The sequence below is a fragment of the Grammomys surdaster genome, unplaced genomic scaffold, assembly GCF_004785775.1.
Source record: "Grammomys surdaster isolate TR1022 unplaced genomic scaffold, NIH_TR_1.0 183, whole genome shotgun sequence".
In the NCBI taxonomy this organism is placed as follows: domain Eukaryota; kingdom Metazoa; phylum Chordata; class Mammalia; order Rodentia; family Muridae; genus Grammomys; species Grammomys surdaster.
In genome coordinates, this window is record NW_021604628.1 from 22,555 (window position 1) to 39,001 (window position 16,447).

Below are 16,447 nucleotides of genomic sequence, written 5' to 3' on the forward strand. Positions count from 1 at the left end.
AGGAAGCAACTCTCGAAACCCAGGACTCGTCTCTGAGCCAAGCTGCTCTGGTGCCTGCCCGTGCCTCAGCCCGAGATTTGGGGAGACCTGTCACTCACAGAGCCTAAACATGGGTTTTAGTAAGGCTCAGACTGCAGAGATTGGCCTGGTGTGTGGTAGTCAGAGACACAGTAGAGAAGCCACATGACATCTGAAGGCTATGTGACCATTAACTTTCATGTGTTGCTCAGCATGTCATTTGAATCCCACTGCTTGACTGTGGCAGGGTCACACACAGTGGGCCAGTTGCCTTAGCATCACCTAGAGAGTTTCCTGGTCAAGTCTCAGAGGTTTAGATGGGAATGTCTGGGCTGTGTCTTGTAAAGTTTCAACTGAAGCAGACTTGTTTGAGAGCTGCCGAGTTTCTTATATCTGCAAACACCCTTTCTGCCTGCTGGGTGCCCCCACAAACCAGAACTGAGGACAGTGAGAACACCCCGATGTCGGTGAGAATGTAATCCTCCAGTCTGGCAAGCTGAAGGCTCGTCTGACTGCTGACTATAGCAATGGCTTTCTCAGACGCGAGTGACATTTGATACACAAACCATTAGGCTCACTTTGTAAGCCATTGTCCCTTTGTGATTTGCCTTCATTTGGTCTGGACTGTAACCTAGGCCTAGAATTCCTTCAAAACTTCCCATGGGTCTCTACCCTGTTAGCACATCTCTGTCTACAAAGATATTTACATTACGATTCAAAACAGCAGCGAAATTACAGTTATGAAGTAACAACAGGAATAACTTTATTGTTGGGGGTGACCACAAGAGGAACTGCATTAAAGGGTCGCTGGCCATGCCAGTTCAGTCAGCCAACAGGGTCTCAAGGGAGGGAATGAGGATTAAAGAAAAAAAAAAGAGACATTATAGTATGACCCCAGCAAGTGCAGAGGTGGGTTTATTTTTTTTCCCAGTCTGCTTTTATACCCTTCTAGGTCCATGCAAAGAATAGGGTCAGTCCTAGGTCAAAGACAAAGTAGTCAAGGAACAAGCAAGGCATAAACAAAGGTCCCGTGATTACTATATTCAGGGACTTAACAAGACAATCAAGATACAAAGAACACTTTTCTCAGCTGTATTTATCTTTAGCCTTGCCCTAGCCCAGTGTCAAATTCTTGCCTGAGCCCACTTCCTTGTCTTAGCCTGATGTCCACATCCCCCCTTTTTTTATTTCATAAACAAGACTGTATCTGTCTTAGACTGTTCTGACAAGAATGCCTTCTTTACCCATCATTGAAAAAGCATTATCCAAAGCAGTGCACTTATGTCTCAGGTTGGTAAGGCTTTGTGCAGACTTAACCGCCATTGTCTGCCCACCTGTTAAACTAGTGTCGCTGTCTGGGGATCCATTTTTAGTTTCTAGCCATGTATTTTGGTCACCAACATGTTGATGATGTTAAAGGCAAGTTGTAAATATTCTTGCCAATATCCTTGATGTCTACCAAGAGCTCTGTCCAAGAACCGCTGTCCTAGTTGACAAACACGCGGCAGGGATTGAGAGTTGTTGAGTGTAGACAGAGCTTATGCTTCCTTTCATCTTTGCTTAGATCTGAGGCCTAAGAGAGCCAAAGCTGCGCTCCTTGCTCAGCAGAGACAGCGTCTGGCTTGTAGGAGCAGACTGTTCTAGAACGTTCAAGCATGTTCTCTTCTTCTCCAACAGATGATTCAAAGTTGCCTGCCCCACCAACCCTGGAGCCTACTGGGCCTGCGCCTTCCTTGTCAGAACAGGAGTCCCCTCCAGATCCCCCAACCCTGAAACCTATCAGCGACAGCAGACCTTCAAGCCACTGCCTAAAGTCCCGGAAGGTGGAGGATGAGGAGCTCTTAGAGAAGTCAGCCTTGCAGCTGGGGAGCGAGCCCTTGCAGTGCTTGCTTAGTGACAATGGCATTGACAGACTATCTCTCATAAACTCTGACAGCCCTGGTGGCAGCCCTCTCGGCAGTGTGGGCCGCCGAACAACGGTCCTCTTCAAGAAGGGCAAGGATGGAGTTAAGCTCCAGAGGGCTCCAGATGGCACCCTGGAGGATGGCGAGGACCACGGCCCAGTGGACGGTCCTGCTTCTCCTGCCAGCACGGAGGATGAGCATTCTTCCCGGAAGCGGCCAAGGAGCCAGAGCTGCAGTGACAGTGAAGGGGAGAGGTCCCCTCAGCAGGAGGAAGAGACAGGTGACCGTGCCTGCCACTTCTTTACCTATTTCCCATCTGCTTGGCTGCTTTGCTGTACCCTCCCCTGCCAGCCTTTTCTAGAGATCTCTATGAGGACACAAGCTGAGAGCAGTTGTTTTTAGATTGTGTCTTGTACTGTCCCTGGCCTTAAGTGGAAGACTTAAGTAAGACTTTATATAGTCAAACGGTCTCTAGCTTCCCTTCAGTTCACTCTTGAGATACTTTTTTCAGACACTGTCTTAGGCACTGGAAGAAAATTAGTGAACAAACCATGAAACTGTCTTCCGGGAGAAATAGGCTGTGGGTGAATGAGAGCTCTCGTATTTCAAGCTCGGTGACAGTCATTAAACAAAAACACTGGTCATACTATCAGAGAAGAGGACATAGAGAGTGCTGGGTGGCATGAGACAGAGCGGCCAGGGAAGGGGACATTTGGGTAAAGATCAGAAGAATCCAAAGTATGAGCTGCTTGTGCGTCTAGGGAAAGGGTAGTCTAAACAGGATAGATGAGCAGCACAGATACCTTGGAGGTGGGCACTCCCTTGCATGGCCCAGAGCAGAAAGGAGCTGTCCGCAGCAATGTGGCAGGCAGAAGAGGAGGTCCCAGAGTAGATCACAGAGCTAGGTCGCTGAGTCCTGACTGCGTGCCTAGTAGGAGCTGGGCTCTGATGGTGAGAGGCTAGTAAGTCAGACCTAGTGCCGGCTCCATGAGAGTCCCGGTGCCGTACGAAGTAGAGCATAGAGTGAGTGCTCCTCTAAGTCACTGGCAAGTCCTGAGCCCAGAGTGTGGGCTCAGGTGCGCCAACACTGCCAGAGCCACTCAGGGAACTTGACCCGTGGTTGGGAAGGCTTCTCTTGAAGGTGACACCCGAAGCTGAGGGCAACTGGAAAGGGGTAGCTGGTGTGAGGGGCCCGAGGCACATGTGGGGGCCTTACACACCAGGTGGGCATGTTTGATCTCGGTGAGGCAGGAAGGCTGCTCTTGACTGTCACTCCTCTGTCACGCATCCTGTATGTGGTAGCTGTGATGGCGTTGTCAGCGCTTGCTTTTTCTCTCTTTCCAGCACAACCTCCCCTTCCCTCAGCCATGCTTCTCTGTATTAGGCTGGCTGTTAGGAAGACCTTGACTTCCCGCTGCCTGTACTGGAGAGAAGTACCCTTTCTGAGCCTGTCTCCTCCTTACAGATGTGTTGCTGGTGGTTCCTATGTTGCAGGGCTAAGGTTAGAGGAGATTCTAGGGAACGCAGCCAACGGTAGCGGATGCTGTCATCTTTTCAGTTGTGTGTGTCTCCCCAAACAGCTGGAGATGGTTGTACTAAAAATGAAGGCCCACCCACCTGGGCCCTTGCCGCTTGGGGATCCTACAACAGTCGCCACTGCCTGGCACTCGGAATACTACTTAGTTGTTCACACCCTGAGCTGGAGGAGCTCAGAAGGCAGGCCTCGATCCTTCGCAGGAAAGGCACAGTTGTGGCCTTTGACTCAACTGAGGTCCTTACGTTAGAGGAAGCGCCAGGCCAGGAAAGTGACATCCTGGCTCAGGCGTCTGCTCTCACAGGTGTGGCTGGCCTTGCCGTTTTCTAGTCAAGGTGTCTGACAGCTCTTAAATTGGTGATCTGATCCACTGTCAGCCTTGGTTCAGTGCTCAGAGCTGTGGGACTCGGGAGTTAGAAATCTAACAGATGGAGCAAAGGAGGCCTCCATGGCAAGGTGATCCTGGGACAGTGACACAGCCTCTCTACTTCACAAAAGAAGGGGCCAGTATTTGCGAGCCTAGCCTGGAGCCATGGCTCCCGTGCTGCACGCTGCCCTGGGCTGCTGTAGCCTTGAGCGTGCACTCTTCAATGCACTAGCTCTGAAAGACAGCTCTGGGTGTGGCCGACCCTGAGCCCTTATCCTGTCTTAGCTTCTCCTGCCGTCTTCCCTGGAGAAGAAAGCTGCCGTTGCCAGCTGGGATGGGGAGGGCTTGTGAGTGGTTATCAAAAGAGGTAAGGCTGTGGCTCTTGAAGAGGCAAGAGGACCTCCCTGATAACTGAGGTTTCAAATTAGAACAGATCCAGGGACCTCTGAGCCTGCCCAGGTGGGGAAGCCATGGTTTTCCTCGGTGGTCAGGCGTGTGCTGACTTCATCTTTTATGTGGGGAGAGTCAGGAGGTGCAGTGTGCTCACTGGCTAACATTCTCTCTGTGAGGGTCCCTCTGCCACCCATGATACACTCCTCACAGGGACAGCCACCTACCTATCTGAGGCAGCTTCCCACGGGGAGGCGTGTGTCAGGGAAGGGAGGTTCCGCACTCAGGGCTCACTCTGTGTGTCCTTGGCAGGCGTGACTAACGGCTTTGGAAAACACACGGAAAGCGGGTCTGACTCGGAATGTAGTTTGGGTCTCAGTGGAGGACTGGCGTTTGAAGCTGGCAGGTAAGGATGCTTATCCCCCAAGCTCGGGCAGCCTTGAGACCTCTTTTCCTTCATCCTCCATTCAGTGACAGGTCCGGCTTCCTTCTTAGTTCTCACGACTGGCATCTCCTCAGGCTCTGGCCTGTCTGTAACTGGGAGCCCTGAGGGAAAGGGACTGGCCTGTCTCAGATCTAAGGAAGAGCAGTGTTGGTGAGGCTGTGGACCTCAGTCTCCTGTTGCCCAGGGAAGTTGCCATTTGAGATGCCCACTCCAGTACATGGGCGTGTGCGGATCTCGGCTTGTTGGAGGCATGGTTTCGTAGGATTGGTCTCTTCCGTTTGTTTTGCCTTCTTTTCTGTGAGGGTTGAACCCTGGGCCACACACCTGCTAGGCAAGCACCCTACCAGTAAGTTACAACCAAAGCTTTTTTTTTTTTTTTTTTTCCTCTTGGTTTTGTTTTGTTTCTTGATACAGGATCTTGTTCTGTAGACCTGGATGGATTGGGATTCCGAGCATTTTTCCTGCCTTGCTTTCCTGGGTGCTGAGATGATGGGCGGATACCACTATGCCTGGATTGATTTAGCCCTTGGTTTTTGAGATGGGATGTAGGCCTGAATAGCTCAGGGTAGCCTCCAGCTCAACCTTTGTTCCCTTTCCAGGTGCTGAGGTCACAGGCATGTGTCAGCTACATCCAGTGCCCACAAGTGTGGCTTCTGTAGAGATATCATGTAGGAATGAGGGAAGACCGAGTATGGACTTTTAAAGGCTCCGTTTTCAGAGACTCTAAGTTGCCTGACATTTCAGAGAAGGAATGGGTTTCTTTTGCTCTTTAACCTGAAGGGAGGATTTCTAAGAGTTTACTGAGCTCATCGTCCTGTGTTTTCTGTTCTTCCAGACTCTGGGTAGAGAGGGATGCTTGCAAGAAAGGGCCTCGAGGGTGCCTCTGTGGAAGGTGACTGCTGAGAGAGCCCTTGGTTTAGGAAAGCCCGGAAAAGGCTGGCCTGTGTCTGAAGGCTTGTGAAGCAGGCCTCACTGGCACGTGTACTTTGACATTTGCTTACCTGCTGGGCTTCCTGGTGGGGCCTGCGCTGGCTACCTACATCAGTTCCTCTCCACGAAACCCCCAAAACTGCCTTGACCCTCTCCCTGTCTGTCAAAGCCTCCAGTGACACAAAGGGAGTAGATTCGGACAGAGAGGTTATTAGGCTAGAAAATACAGATTGCAAAATATTAGAAAATACTCCTTGCTTGCTCTCAGGTTGGAGTTCCTGGCTTCCTTCAAAGACAGTGGCCCACACCTGTAACCGCAACACTTAGGTGACCGAGATAGAAGAGTCATGAGGTGCAGACCAGCCTGGGCTTTGTAGTAAAGCATGTTTAAAACGAAAAAACCCAGTAGAGCTAAGCAACTATGTAAGTGGCTGGGAGGTCAGTTTACTGGAGTTAGGGTAAGACTGAGGTCAGCCATCTGTCACCTTCCAGCCCTTGGCTGAGGTGGAAAGGATACTGTTTTACTTACTGAAGGGCAGGCTTCCCATCGGTGAGTCACAGAAACAGGCCAAGCTAGCCTGCTGGCAGTGATGAACTCCAGTCAGCTGCCACTTGTTGCCTTCTGCTTGGTAGAGGAGCCATGCCCTTGGAAGGTATTTCCTCTTTCAGTCCGGTGTTTCAGAGTTTAAGCATGAGAGACTGGGACCTAGCAGGCTCAGTCCCCAGAATCACACGGTGGAAGTAGAAAGTCCACTTCACAGGCTGCCCTCAGACCTCCACACACACACCTGCGCGCGCGCACACATGATAACAAAAAAAACGTAAAAGTAAGTAAAATGGAAGAGCCAAGGTCTGACGGCAGTGCTCTCTCTGCCTCCTATGCCCTCCCTCCTCTCCAGTTCTCTAGCAAGAGCAGAAAGGAAACTCTTATCTGTCTGATTGAAGCCATGTTGTCTCTTCTTGTTGTTCTGGTTTGTTGTTCTTGTTTTGAGATGGGGGTCTCACCACTTAGCCCTAGCTTCCTGGAACTCACTGTGTAGACCAGGCTGGCTGGTCTTGAACTCACACAGCCTGTCTCCTTGCACCGATCACTCGCCTCCCGCCCGTTTGCTCTATGGTTGGTCTTTCCAAATGGCTCCTCTGAGCGCCTTTCCAATCACTGTGCCCCACGACAGTCTCTTGCACGCCAGATCGTGAACTCGATGTGACTGAGGCTTTCCCCCCACCCCCTTTCAATCCCCTGGCTCCTCCTTCTGAGTGCTAGGGTGGCATCTGTGTTCCACCACACCCAGCTGCACCCTCTTGTGGGTCATTCCTCCAGCTGCTGCTGTGGTGTGAGTCACTGATGTGAAGATGCCTGTCAGTTCCCGTAGCTCATCTCAAAGGACACAGATGGACATTACTCTCCGGAACTGTAGACCGGCTATCCTGGGTTGGCCTGGGTCTTTGGGGAAGTTTGCAAAGCAAGCCTCAGTGGCATCGATCTGCCTCGCCAGAAGCACACAGAGCTGCTGCTGCGGCCTAATGTCCAAAGCCCCTCGTGTCTGTGCTGGCACTCTGGAGTAGAACACTGGTAGTCTGTGATACTTTAGACCTGAAAAACAGGCAACCATCCACAGAGTGCATGGTTGTGCGGACATGGGCTTTCCACACTTTCTAACACCTCGGGGGCCATCACTGCTCAGGGTCACAGAAGGTCGCAGAAGGTCACAGATGGAGACAAGCTGCCTGGCTTCATAGTGAAGTTCCTAGCATCTTCCATCTACACGGTCAGGCTCTGAGCTGCGAGGGCAGCCTTTGTAGGCTTTGCTGGTGTTGCTTCCCAGGGGAATGTGAGCCGTGGTTTTGGTTAATCCAAGCTTTAGCGTAGATTGAGTTCTGACTCGGTGAACCTGAGTTCCACACTCCAGCCCTTGCCGGCCTTTCCGCGCCTTGGCTTTTCTGTAAAGACTTGACTCATCTTTTAACTGCTTCTTCTGGTTGAGAAGTTGTAGATCAGCAATATTATTTATTTTTGAGACCATCTTACCATGTAGCTCAGCTAGGACTCACTCTGTAGATGCTCTAGCTCCCAAAACTCAGAGAGACCCACCTGCCTCTGCCTCCCCGATACTGCGATTCAGAGTGTGTGTCCATGGCCAGCAGCGGCAGAGTTTCTTAAAGTTTGATGGGTGTGGCCTCTCAGCCACATAGTTGTTGCCCAGAAACCCACAGCTCTGATTGTGCGTTCAGCCTGCACAAGGAGTAATTTTAACGCCAGTGCTTCTGCCTTTGTCTAATTAGCTTCCCTCCCTCCCTCTTTCTTGTTTCCTTCCTTCCTTCCTTCCTTTCTTTTTCTTTTTTATGAGACAGGTCTCACTATATAGCCTTGGCTATCCTGGAACTTGCTCTGTAGACCAGGCTGGCCTCGAACTCATAAAGATCTGACTACCTCTGCTTTTGCCTCTCAAACGCTGGGATTAAAGGCTTGTGCCACCATGCCCAGCACTTCCCTTTGAAAAGTATTGTATTGCATTTGCATGTGTGTCCATGTGTGCCACCATGCTTGTGGAGGTCAGAGGACAACCTAGAGGAATTAGTACTCGCCTACCAAGTGGGTCTGGGGATCAGACTCATTCTTGACATGAAGTGCCTTTACCCACTGACCTGCCTCTTCCTCCGGACTTTACCTCTTTGCAGTAGCTTTGTTTAAAGAAAGAAACTCGTTTCCTTTTTAGTTGAGGGGGAAAAAATCCATCCCTATTCAAGAAAAACTTCACTCACAAACCATTTGGAAGTGAGAAGTGGATCTATTTTTCAATTTAAAAATGTCTTTGCTAATTCTGGAAAGAAGATGTGACTGTTATAGAATATTTGGAAAAGAGGCAGATTTTCAGATCTCAAAAATAAATTGGCTTCTCAAGAAACGTGAAGCACAGAGTGCGGATTCGGCCAGAGGTGAGAGGGCCTCCTGGTGGCCAGACTGTCCTGAGAGGCTGAGGACACTGGGTGACTGACCCTCCCTGTGTAGCTGTTGTTCTCGTGGGTCTCACGATGTAGACCAGCCTGGCCCGGAACTCACAGAGATCTGTGATTAGAGGCGTGCGACACCACACCCAGCCCCGTGGTCCTCCCTCTGGATGAAACAGTCCTCTGTAGAGTGGGAGAGTCCCTCCGCAAGGATGGACTGGTTTCTGGTGGGAACCCCCAGGTCACACGTGCCATGGGTTAATACCGGCCTGCAGAGGAAATGGAAACACGCTCCGCCTTTGTGCTTTGGTGCCTGTTGTTAGACTTGGAAAAGCAAGAGTGGGTTGGTTCCAATTAAAGAGTGCTCACTTGCCCTCTCCTCTGTGCACAGCGGCCTGACGCCTCCCAAACGCAGCCGCGGGAAGCCAGCCCTGTCTCGAGTGCCCTTCCTGGAAGGTGTGAATGGAGACTCTGACCACAGTGGCTCAGGTGAGGAGACTACGGAGGCAGAGCTGGGGGAAACATGCTCTGAGGAGCAAGCTGTCCGAGCTGCTTGGTGCGGTGGCTCACAACCTGGCTGTCAGTCTGTGAGGGCCACACCCACAGACATTGACTAGAGAGACGGCCTTCACTCTTGGGCCAGTAACACTTGGCTTTTGTTTCGATTTTTAAGTATCTTTAGTTTGTGTTGTATTTTGAGTCTGTGTTGCTGTGATCGTGATCACGGTAAAGGCGACGACCTGAGGGAAAGAGGTTCTCTTCACTTACAGCCTGCAGTCCGCTATGCAGCAGCAGGGGCCGTGGGGGGGCGCTGCTTACTGGCTTGCTCCCCAGTGCTTGTTCGGGTTCTCTCTTATGTGGCCCAGGACCATCAGCCACGATGGGCTGCGCCCTGCCCTCCCTCATCAGTCAGCAATTTAAAAAACACCCACAGACTTGCTATAGGCCAGTGTGGGAGAAGCATTTACTCAGTCGAGAGTCCCTCTCCCAGAGGACCCGTGTCTAGGTTGACAAAAACCAAATTAAAACAAAAACACTAGCCAGCACAGTTTGAGTAGTCAACACGTGCCCATGGTGACCAAAAATCCAGAAACCCTAACAAAAGCCAGCATTCCTCTCCGGAACATGGGCTGCTAGCCGTGTGGTTGTTTTTTCAGAACTACTTAATGTATATTCAAGCTGAAACCTGTACGTGTGTTTGAGAGAAGTGTAGCGGGCCCCCATTCCTCTCTTCTACTTCATGGTATGGTATACCCTGGAAATCCTTTGCTTTCTCCCGCCTGCCCGGCGGCCCATTGTATGGGAGGACTCTTCCTTGGCTTCACTAAAGCCTTCCACAGGCGGACATTTAAAGTGTCTTCATCAGTGCTGTGTTGAGCAGCCTCTGCAGGCACGGGGCATTCCATCCCGGGAGTGTCAGGTTGGAGGAAGGATGTGTGTCTGTAGTTAGTTCTGCCTAGTGTTCTTCTCTAGCATCTCGGTGGTAACGTGTCACTGATAACCCGGGCTTTGTCAGTGACGCTTGTTTCGTCTGATAGAAAAGAAGGCCTGGGGTGGAGTAGGTCCAGAGCAGTCTGCTTCTTAGCCCACGGTTGTCTGTCATGTGCACTCTGGATGGCCCCTGTCTGCCAGCCTCCTCTAACACACAGGGTGTCTGTTGACGGATGCATGCCCTCGTGAGTGTCTGCACCCAGACGGCAGGTCTCACGTCCAGGTGAATCTGTGTGTCTAAGCGTGAAGTCAGGAAGTGGATCTGACACACTTTGTGCTTCTGGTGGTGACATTCTTCTCCTTACTTTTTAAACCCACATACTAAAAATGACACCAAAGGCTATTTAAAAAGACCTGCACTCCTGAAGCCCACATGGGGACACAGCTGTCCCGTCCCTGTGTTGCTTCCAGTTCTTTTAGGCACATTCCGACAAGCGCAGATCTGATACACACACTCTTGTGCTCACAGTTTTTGCTTGTACATTTTCCCCTTTTTGGCTCATGGTTTTTCTGTGCACTGTATTACTGGAACCTTCTATCTGACAAGCAGTGCTTTGTGGTTGACTTGAGTGGACAGTGGGTTAACTCCAGCTTTTAACACAAACAATATTTTGAATGCACATTTTTGCCAGAAATCCTATTATTACCTTTCTTATAATACATTTTCTAAGGAGTTTACTGGAGCAGACGGTGCAAACATTTATTCCGATGCTCCTGGGATACTGAATAGAATTGCATTCCAAAAGAACTGGACGGTCTGTAGTTTTTCCTGCATGTGGATACACGGGTTTCTGTTCAGCTGGTCTTGGTGCTGGCTTGTACCGGTTCATTGTCAGCATTCTTCACTCACTGGCATCAAAATAACATCTTTCTTTTTCATCCTAGTTAAGAACTATACGTCTCTGCTCTCAGATTTGAGCCCTTTTCCTTAGCTGGGTGAACAGTCTCCTCCTGTTCACAGTCCGCAGGTGTCTGGGAAGGAGCGAGGTTTCCGTGACGCTCAGAGTATTAGTGAGGCTGAGGAGGTGCGGCCCATCCCGGGCTAGATACCTGTGGTCAGCAAGTACCTGCCGCTCTGCTTGGCCCTGCTGGTGTGTGGTGCAGACAGGTGCTCGGATGGCCCATCCTGGCCTGGTCAGAGCAGTGTTCAGGTTCTATTGAGATGGTCTTCTCTGCATTTTCCGTCACAAAGCCTCCGTGAGAAGGACTCCCAACTAGGGGTGCAGGCAGTGCTGTCTCTGCTCAAGCTGGGGCATGCCCCTTCTCCCTAAGAGGCCCTGGAGGTGAAGCCATCCATTATTTTTTTTCCCCAGGGAGGCTGTCCCAGGATTCAGGGCCAGAGATTGGTCAACCGTAGCCCGCTGTCTGTTTTTACATGGCTCATGAACTAAGAATGGTTCTGCATTTCAGATTATGAAAAAGATGGTGCCCTATAATGTGAAAGTGGTATGAAATTCAAATTTCAGAAACATGAGTTTTATTGCTGAGGAGACGTGCGCATCTGTTTAGACTCTGGCTGTTTCCATGCTGGAGCTGCACAGACCATGTAGATCGTAAAAGGGTGAAATAGGTACTATTTGGACATTTATAGGGTTACTCTGCTGACCCCTGACCCAGTCTTAGAACCCCTGAGGAAAGGGTGGAGGGGGTTGCTGACTCAATCCTGGGCTGCCCCAGTCAGATGGAAGCCTCAGGCAGGGCTTTGGGGCACCATGCCAAGTCCCCTTTGGGCGCTGTCTCCTCCCCTCCCCCACCCCCCAGGCAGAAGCCTCCTGATGCCCTTTGAAGACCGCGGAGACCTGGAGCCCCTGGAGCTGGTGTGGGCCAAGTGCCGAGGCTACCCTTCCTACCCTGCCTTGGTGAGTCTGCCCCAGACGACACCCTCCTGTTCCCTCTCCCCCTGGCGGCTCTGGGCCCTGCCTTGCCTTGGGGGATTATCTGATTGGATGAGTGGTGGGAGTCAGGTGCCTTCAGCTGCAGAGGGGAGGGGGATCTTTATCCTAGCTTTCCTGGGGCAAACCAGCAGCCCGCCCTCCCCACACACAAAGGCTCCAGGTCTTCAGAGACCCGGGGCTTAGAGCTTCTGTGCAGGAGGAACATTGCTCAGTGTAGTTTAAATCGCTAGTAATGCTTAGCGGCGGGTTAACATCCGCCATACCAAGTCCTCGAAATGCCAGGGACAGGATGGTTGGTCTTGTTTTGACGGGAAGAAACAGGGTCTGTTGACTACTGTCAGTCAGCCAGTAAGCACTGGGGTTGGAATTTGATTTCAGGGCTCATACCATGATGGAAGGAAAGCCTTTGTTTTGAGCCACTGCATTAGGAGTCTTGCCCAGTCCTGGCCTCTCAGGACTGCAGTCGGCCCTTTCCCCATGCAGACGTGTGTGCTTACGAGGCAGTGTGCCTTTTCCCTTCCCAGCATACCATGCACATGTCCATCTCACATGATGGGAAACTGTCATCATGTCCTTGCTAATGATGACATCATCCCATCCTTGCTACTGATGACATCATCCTGTCCTTGCTAGTGATGACATCATCGCCTTTCAGCTGCTCTCACATACCACGCTTTGACCATTTTCCAGCTTCCCGGTTAGGTTTACTCTTTCTCTGTGGTCAGCAGTTGTCAGTGAACATCTTAGCTTTACCTTGGTGCGGTTATTTCTCAGGAGTGCCCACCAGGGGCAACATCTAGGCGGGATTCTGGCACAAGTTGCCAGATTGCCTGGAAGTTAGTCCAGGTTTACACTCCCATTGGTAGTGGCTAATGGTTCTGTCTACCTCCTTGGCTTCTGTCTTCTGTCTTCATGACCTTGGTTAGGGTTTCATTGCTGTGAAAGAGATACCATGACCATGGCAGCTCTATAGAGTCAAACATTTCACTGGGGCTGGCTTACAGTTTTAGTGGTTCAGTCTGTTATCATCATGGCGGGAAGCATGACAGCATCCAGACAGACATGGTGCCAGCCGAACCAGGAGCTTTACATCTTGTCTGAAGGCAGCTGGGAGGAGACTGATTCCACACTGGGTGGAGGTTGAGCATAAGAGACCTCAAAGTTCCCTTTCCTAGTGACACACCTACTCCAACAACACCACACCTTCTAATAGTGCCACTCCCTGTGGCCAAGCATTGAAATATATGACTCTGGGGGGTGGGGGGGGGGCGCTATTCCTGTTCAATCTACCGCAGCCTCCTAAAGCTTTCCCAGGTGGGGAGGAACTGGCCACAGGCTCTGGAAGATAATACCACCAACTGGAAACCTTTGGATCTTGTGAGAATCGTCTGGGGAGATTTTAAAAGATGTATAAAGTCAGCTCATCCTAGGATACCAAAGAAACCTTCCAGAGGCTGAGTCCAGGCATCAGGGGTTTCTCAGGGGTTTCTTAGGGTCTGTAGCACTGGGGGGACCACCCAGGACCTCTGGTGCACAGCTCTGGGGTCCACCCAGCCCTACCTCTCTGACTCCTGAGCCTGATAGCAGCCTCCTGAGATGAGGAAGACAGGATCCTGTTTGTGACGATGAGGAAACCCTGTTGCAATAATACTGTACCACTTCCTGGGGACATATTGGTTCATTTAGGCTACTTTGTCCCGTCCTCAGCTATGGCAGGTGTGGAAAAGTCACACTCCCGGTAGCTGGAGACATTGAACTGGGAGCTCTGTATAAATGAGACCACGGACCCAGTTTAGTCATTAAGGAAGTGATGGTGCTAGCAGGTTTGGAACACTGGGTAATTGGTTGTTTTCAAACCTTACAGTGAAAGAGAGACAGTCCAAAACTAGCCTTTAAAATACATACAAACAAACAAAACACTGGGACCTGGTGGCACACACCGTTTAGCTCAGTGTAGGCAGATGGATCTCACTGAGTTTGGGGCCAATATGGTCTATATAGTCCCAGGACAGCTAGGGCTACATAGCGAGACCCTGTCTCATACCAAACAAAACAAAAGACTACAAAGAAGAAATTGAGTCACCACCTGAACACAACATGTGCTTTTCTGTTGGTGCATGGCCTGCATCCCTCTTCCTGTGCATGTCCTGTGCATGTTAGACTGGGGCCGTTGCAGTCGTGATAGTGTGTGCACACTCGCTGCATGTTATGGTGGGCCTCACCCCAGGCTTCGAGTCTGTGCTCTGTAAACCCGAATCATGCTCATTGAACAGATTGGGTGCAGCTATCCTCAGACCGCCCGTCCTCCAGGTCTTCCCAGTCTTTTCCTGACAGCCAGCAGGGGCAGGTGGAGACAGCAGAGCAGCACCCCCCCCCTTCCCTTCGGTAGCTGGGGAGACTTAGGACCGTTTCTATTGTGTCACTTGATCTTCGGCTTCAGTCCCAGGAAGAGTGACAGGCAACCTGGGGGACGGTTTCAATTACTACATAGCTCATGGGTAGGCCAGAAGTTGTTCTTTGTCAGGGTCTTTAAGAAATTTGTTTAGATTTATTTATTTAATGTGTATGTATATGAGTATTTTGCTTATATGTATATATGTTTGTTCGTGCACCACACGCATGTCTGGTGCCTGGAGGAGGTGGGGGTTGGAAAGTGTCCATCACCTGGAAGTTGCAGAAAGTTATGAGCACCCACTATGAGCTGAACTTGGGTCTTCTGGAACAGCAGCAAGTGCCCTCTCTGAGCCACCTCTCGGGACCTTAGTTAGCGGCTTACCTTGGAAGGACATGGGGGTGCTGGCAGATGGCCAGGTAAATGAGCAGTTTCTTAAGAGCAGAGGTCCCTGGAGCCGGACATGGAGTTACGATTGCTCTGTCTCTAGAGAGGCTCTTCCTCAGTCAGTTTCCAAGTCTCTCTGGCCTCTGTGCATAGGTCATGAGCCAGCTGCCCTGGAAGCGGGGCTGAGGTGGAAGCTGCCCGCAGCTCAGACCCAAAGCCAGACCACAGCAGAGGACCAGGGCAGCTGGTTTCCGTCCCCGCCAGTTTCCACAGTCCCATCCTCTTGTGCCCAGTGTTTCCCTGTCTGCTAACACCTGTCAGGCTTCCGGCCTAGACAGGAGATTGAAGCGAGATGCTGTGTGGATGCTTAAGAGCCTGGGGAACCGAAAGTGCTCCTCAGCCCCAGAGAGCTATTGGGCTGTTGATGACACGCCTGCTCAGAATCAGATGGGGTCCTGCCGTGCAGGGGATTAGTTCCTCTGGTGGTGGCTTTGGTTTTTCCCCTCAAATCCTGAGCCTTTCAGCTGTCTTTCTGTCTCCTCTCCAATCTTACCACAGAGGTATTGGGCCACTCCCCTTGGGAAGGTGGCAGGTAGCCAGAGCCTGTCACACAGCAGTCCAGCTGCTGCCTCTGTTGTCTGGCTCAGCTTTCTCCGTGGCCACAGCCTAGGTGCCGGCTGAGCAAGGCCCTGAGTCCCAGAGTGAATTACAGAGGTGGTAAGAGGATGGCAGGGAAGTGGCCATACTCCTTTCTAGCAGACATTGTAAGAGTTTACTTCTGGCTTCCATATCCGGATCGCCTGCTCAGCCCGCCTCAGCCTGGCAATCAGGTCCGAAGGATCGATTGCTCAAGACTGGGAGGGACAGCACAGTGGACTGGGAGAACAAGAGTTAAGATTTCTATTTTGAGGTGCTGGTGACCCATGTCAGCCTCTCTATCACTTGTTCCATGGAGAACCGAACCCTTGTGTGCTGAGGTGTCCGATGCCTCGATGGTTGGACCTGTAGCTCTCCCACCCTCCCCTGCTCAGGGCCTGTCTCCTCTTCTGCCTCCAGATCATCGATCCCAAGATGCCCCGGGAGGGCCTCCTGCACAACGGTGTCCCCATCCCTGTCCCTCCACTGGACGTGCTGAAGCTGGGCGAACAGAAGCAGGCAGAGGCTGGAGAGAGGCTCTTTCTTGTCCTCTTCTTTGACAACAAGAGGACCTGGTAAGTGACAGCTGCCGCAGGACCCTGGCCAGGGCTCAGGGTCAGCCCACGGGAGGGCGAGGCTTCCGCTCATGGCTGTCCCTGAGGACATGAGCCAACAATGCTTAGAGGAAGGCTGGAGCCGGCCTCCTCCGGAGCTTTTCAGGAGGAGACAGGCTTTCATCAGACAGCCACAGGAGAAGGGCTGCAGCCTGGGACATGGGGAGAGGTCCAGCCACAGCATGCCTTGAGTACAGGCCTCGGCTCTCCTCTGTAGAGCTCAGGAGAGGCACTGGGAATTGTGGATCTCTGTACCCTTAGGCCGTCCTGGGGTGGGCATGGCCTTGGGTAGGGAGCTCCAATACTAGCTGGTTACCAGAGACAGATTAAAGTGAAGGCCGAACAGGGCGCTCCACCTGCTGAGGGAAAGGATGCCCCAGTCTGAGGGGGTCTGGGCAGTGTGGTGTCCTTTATGGGGGGTGCTCAGAGGCCCATGGCTAGTAAATGTTGTCACCCCATCTCTGTAGAAAGGAGGCAGAGCTGCTGGCTATAGGA

The 16,447-nt window shown here is 51.5% G+C and overlaps 1 protein-coding gene across 2 annotated transcripts in view; it reads left to right on the forward strand.

Annotated features, from left to right (window-relative positions):
- The window catches only part of Brpf3 (bromodomain and PHD finger containing 3), a 30,827-nt gene that overhangs the window by 12,053 nt on the left and 2,327 nt on the right, over window positions 1-16,447 (forward strand). Inside the window, exons 7-11 of one of the 2 annotated variants that reach the window (XM_028767926.1) lie at window positions 1,696-2,202; window positions 4,526-4,619; window positions 8,929-9,026; window positions 11,790-11,887; window positions 15,759-15,913. In XM_028767926.1, the coding sequence (XP_028623759.1) occupies window positions 1,696-2,202; window positions 4,526-4,619; window positions 8,929-9,026; window positions 11,790-11,887; window positions 15,759-15,913 (952 nt within the window). Of the gene's footprint in view, window positions 1-1,695; window positions 2,203-4,525; window positions 4,620-8,928; window positions 9,027-11,789; window positions 11,888-15,758; window positions 15,914-16,447 lie in introns of those variants that run through there. The other variant, XM_028767927.1, reaches the window with a different exon arrangement.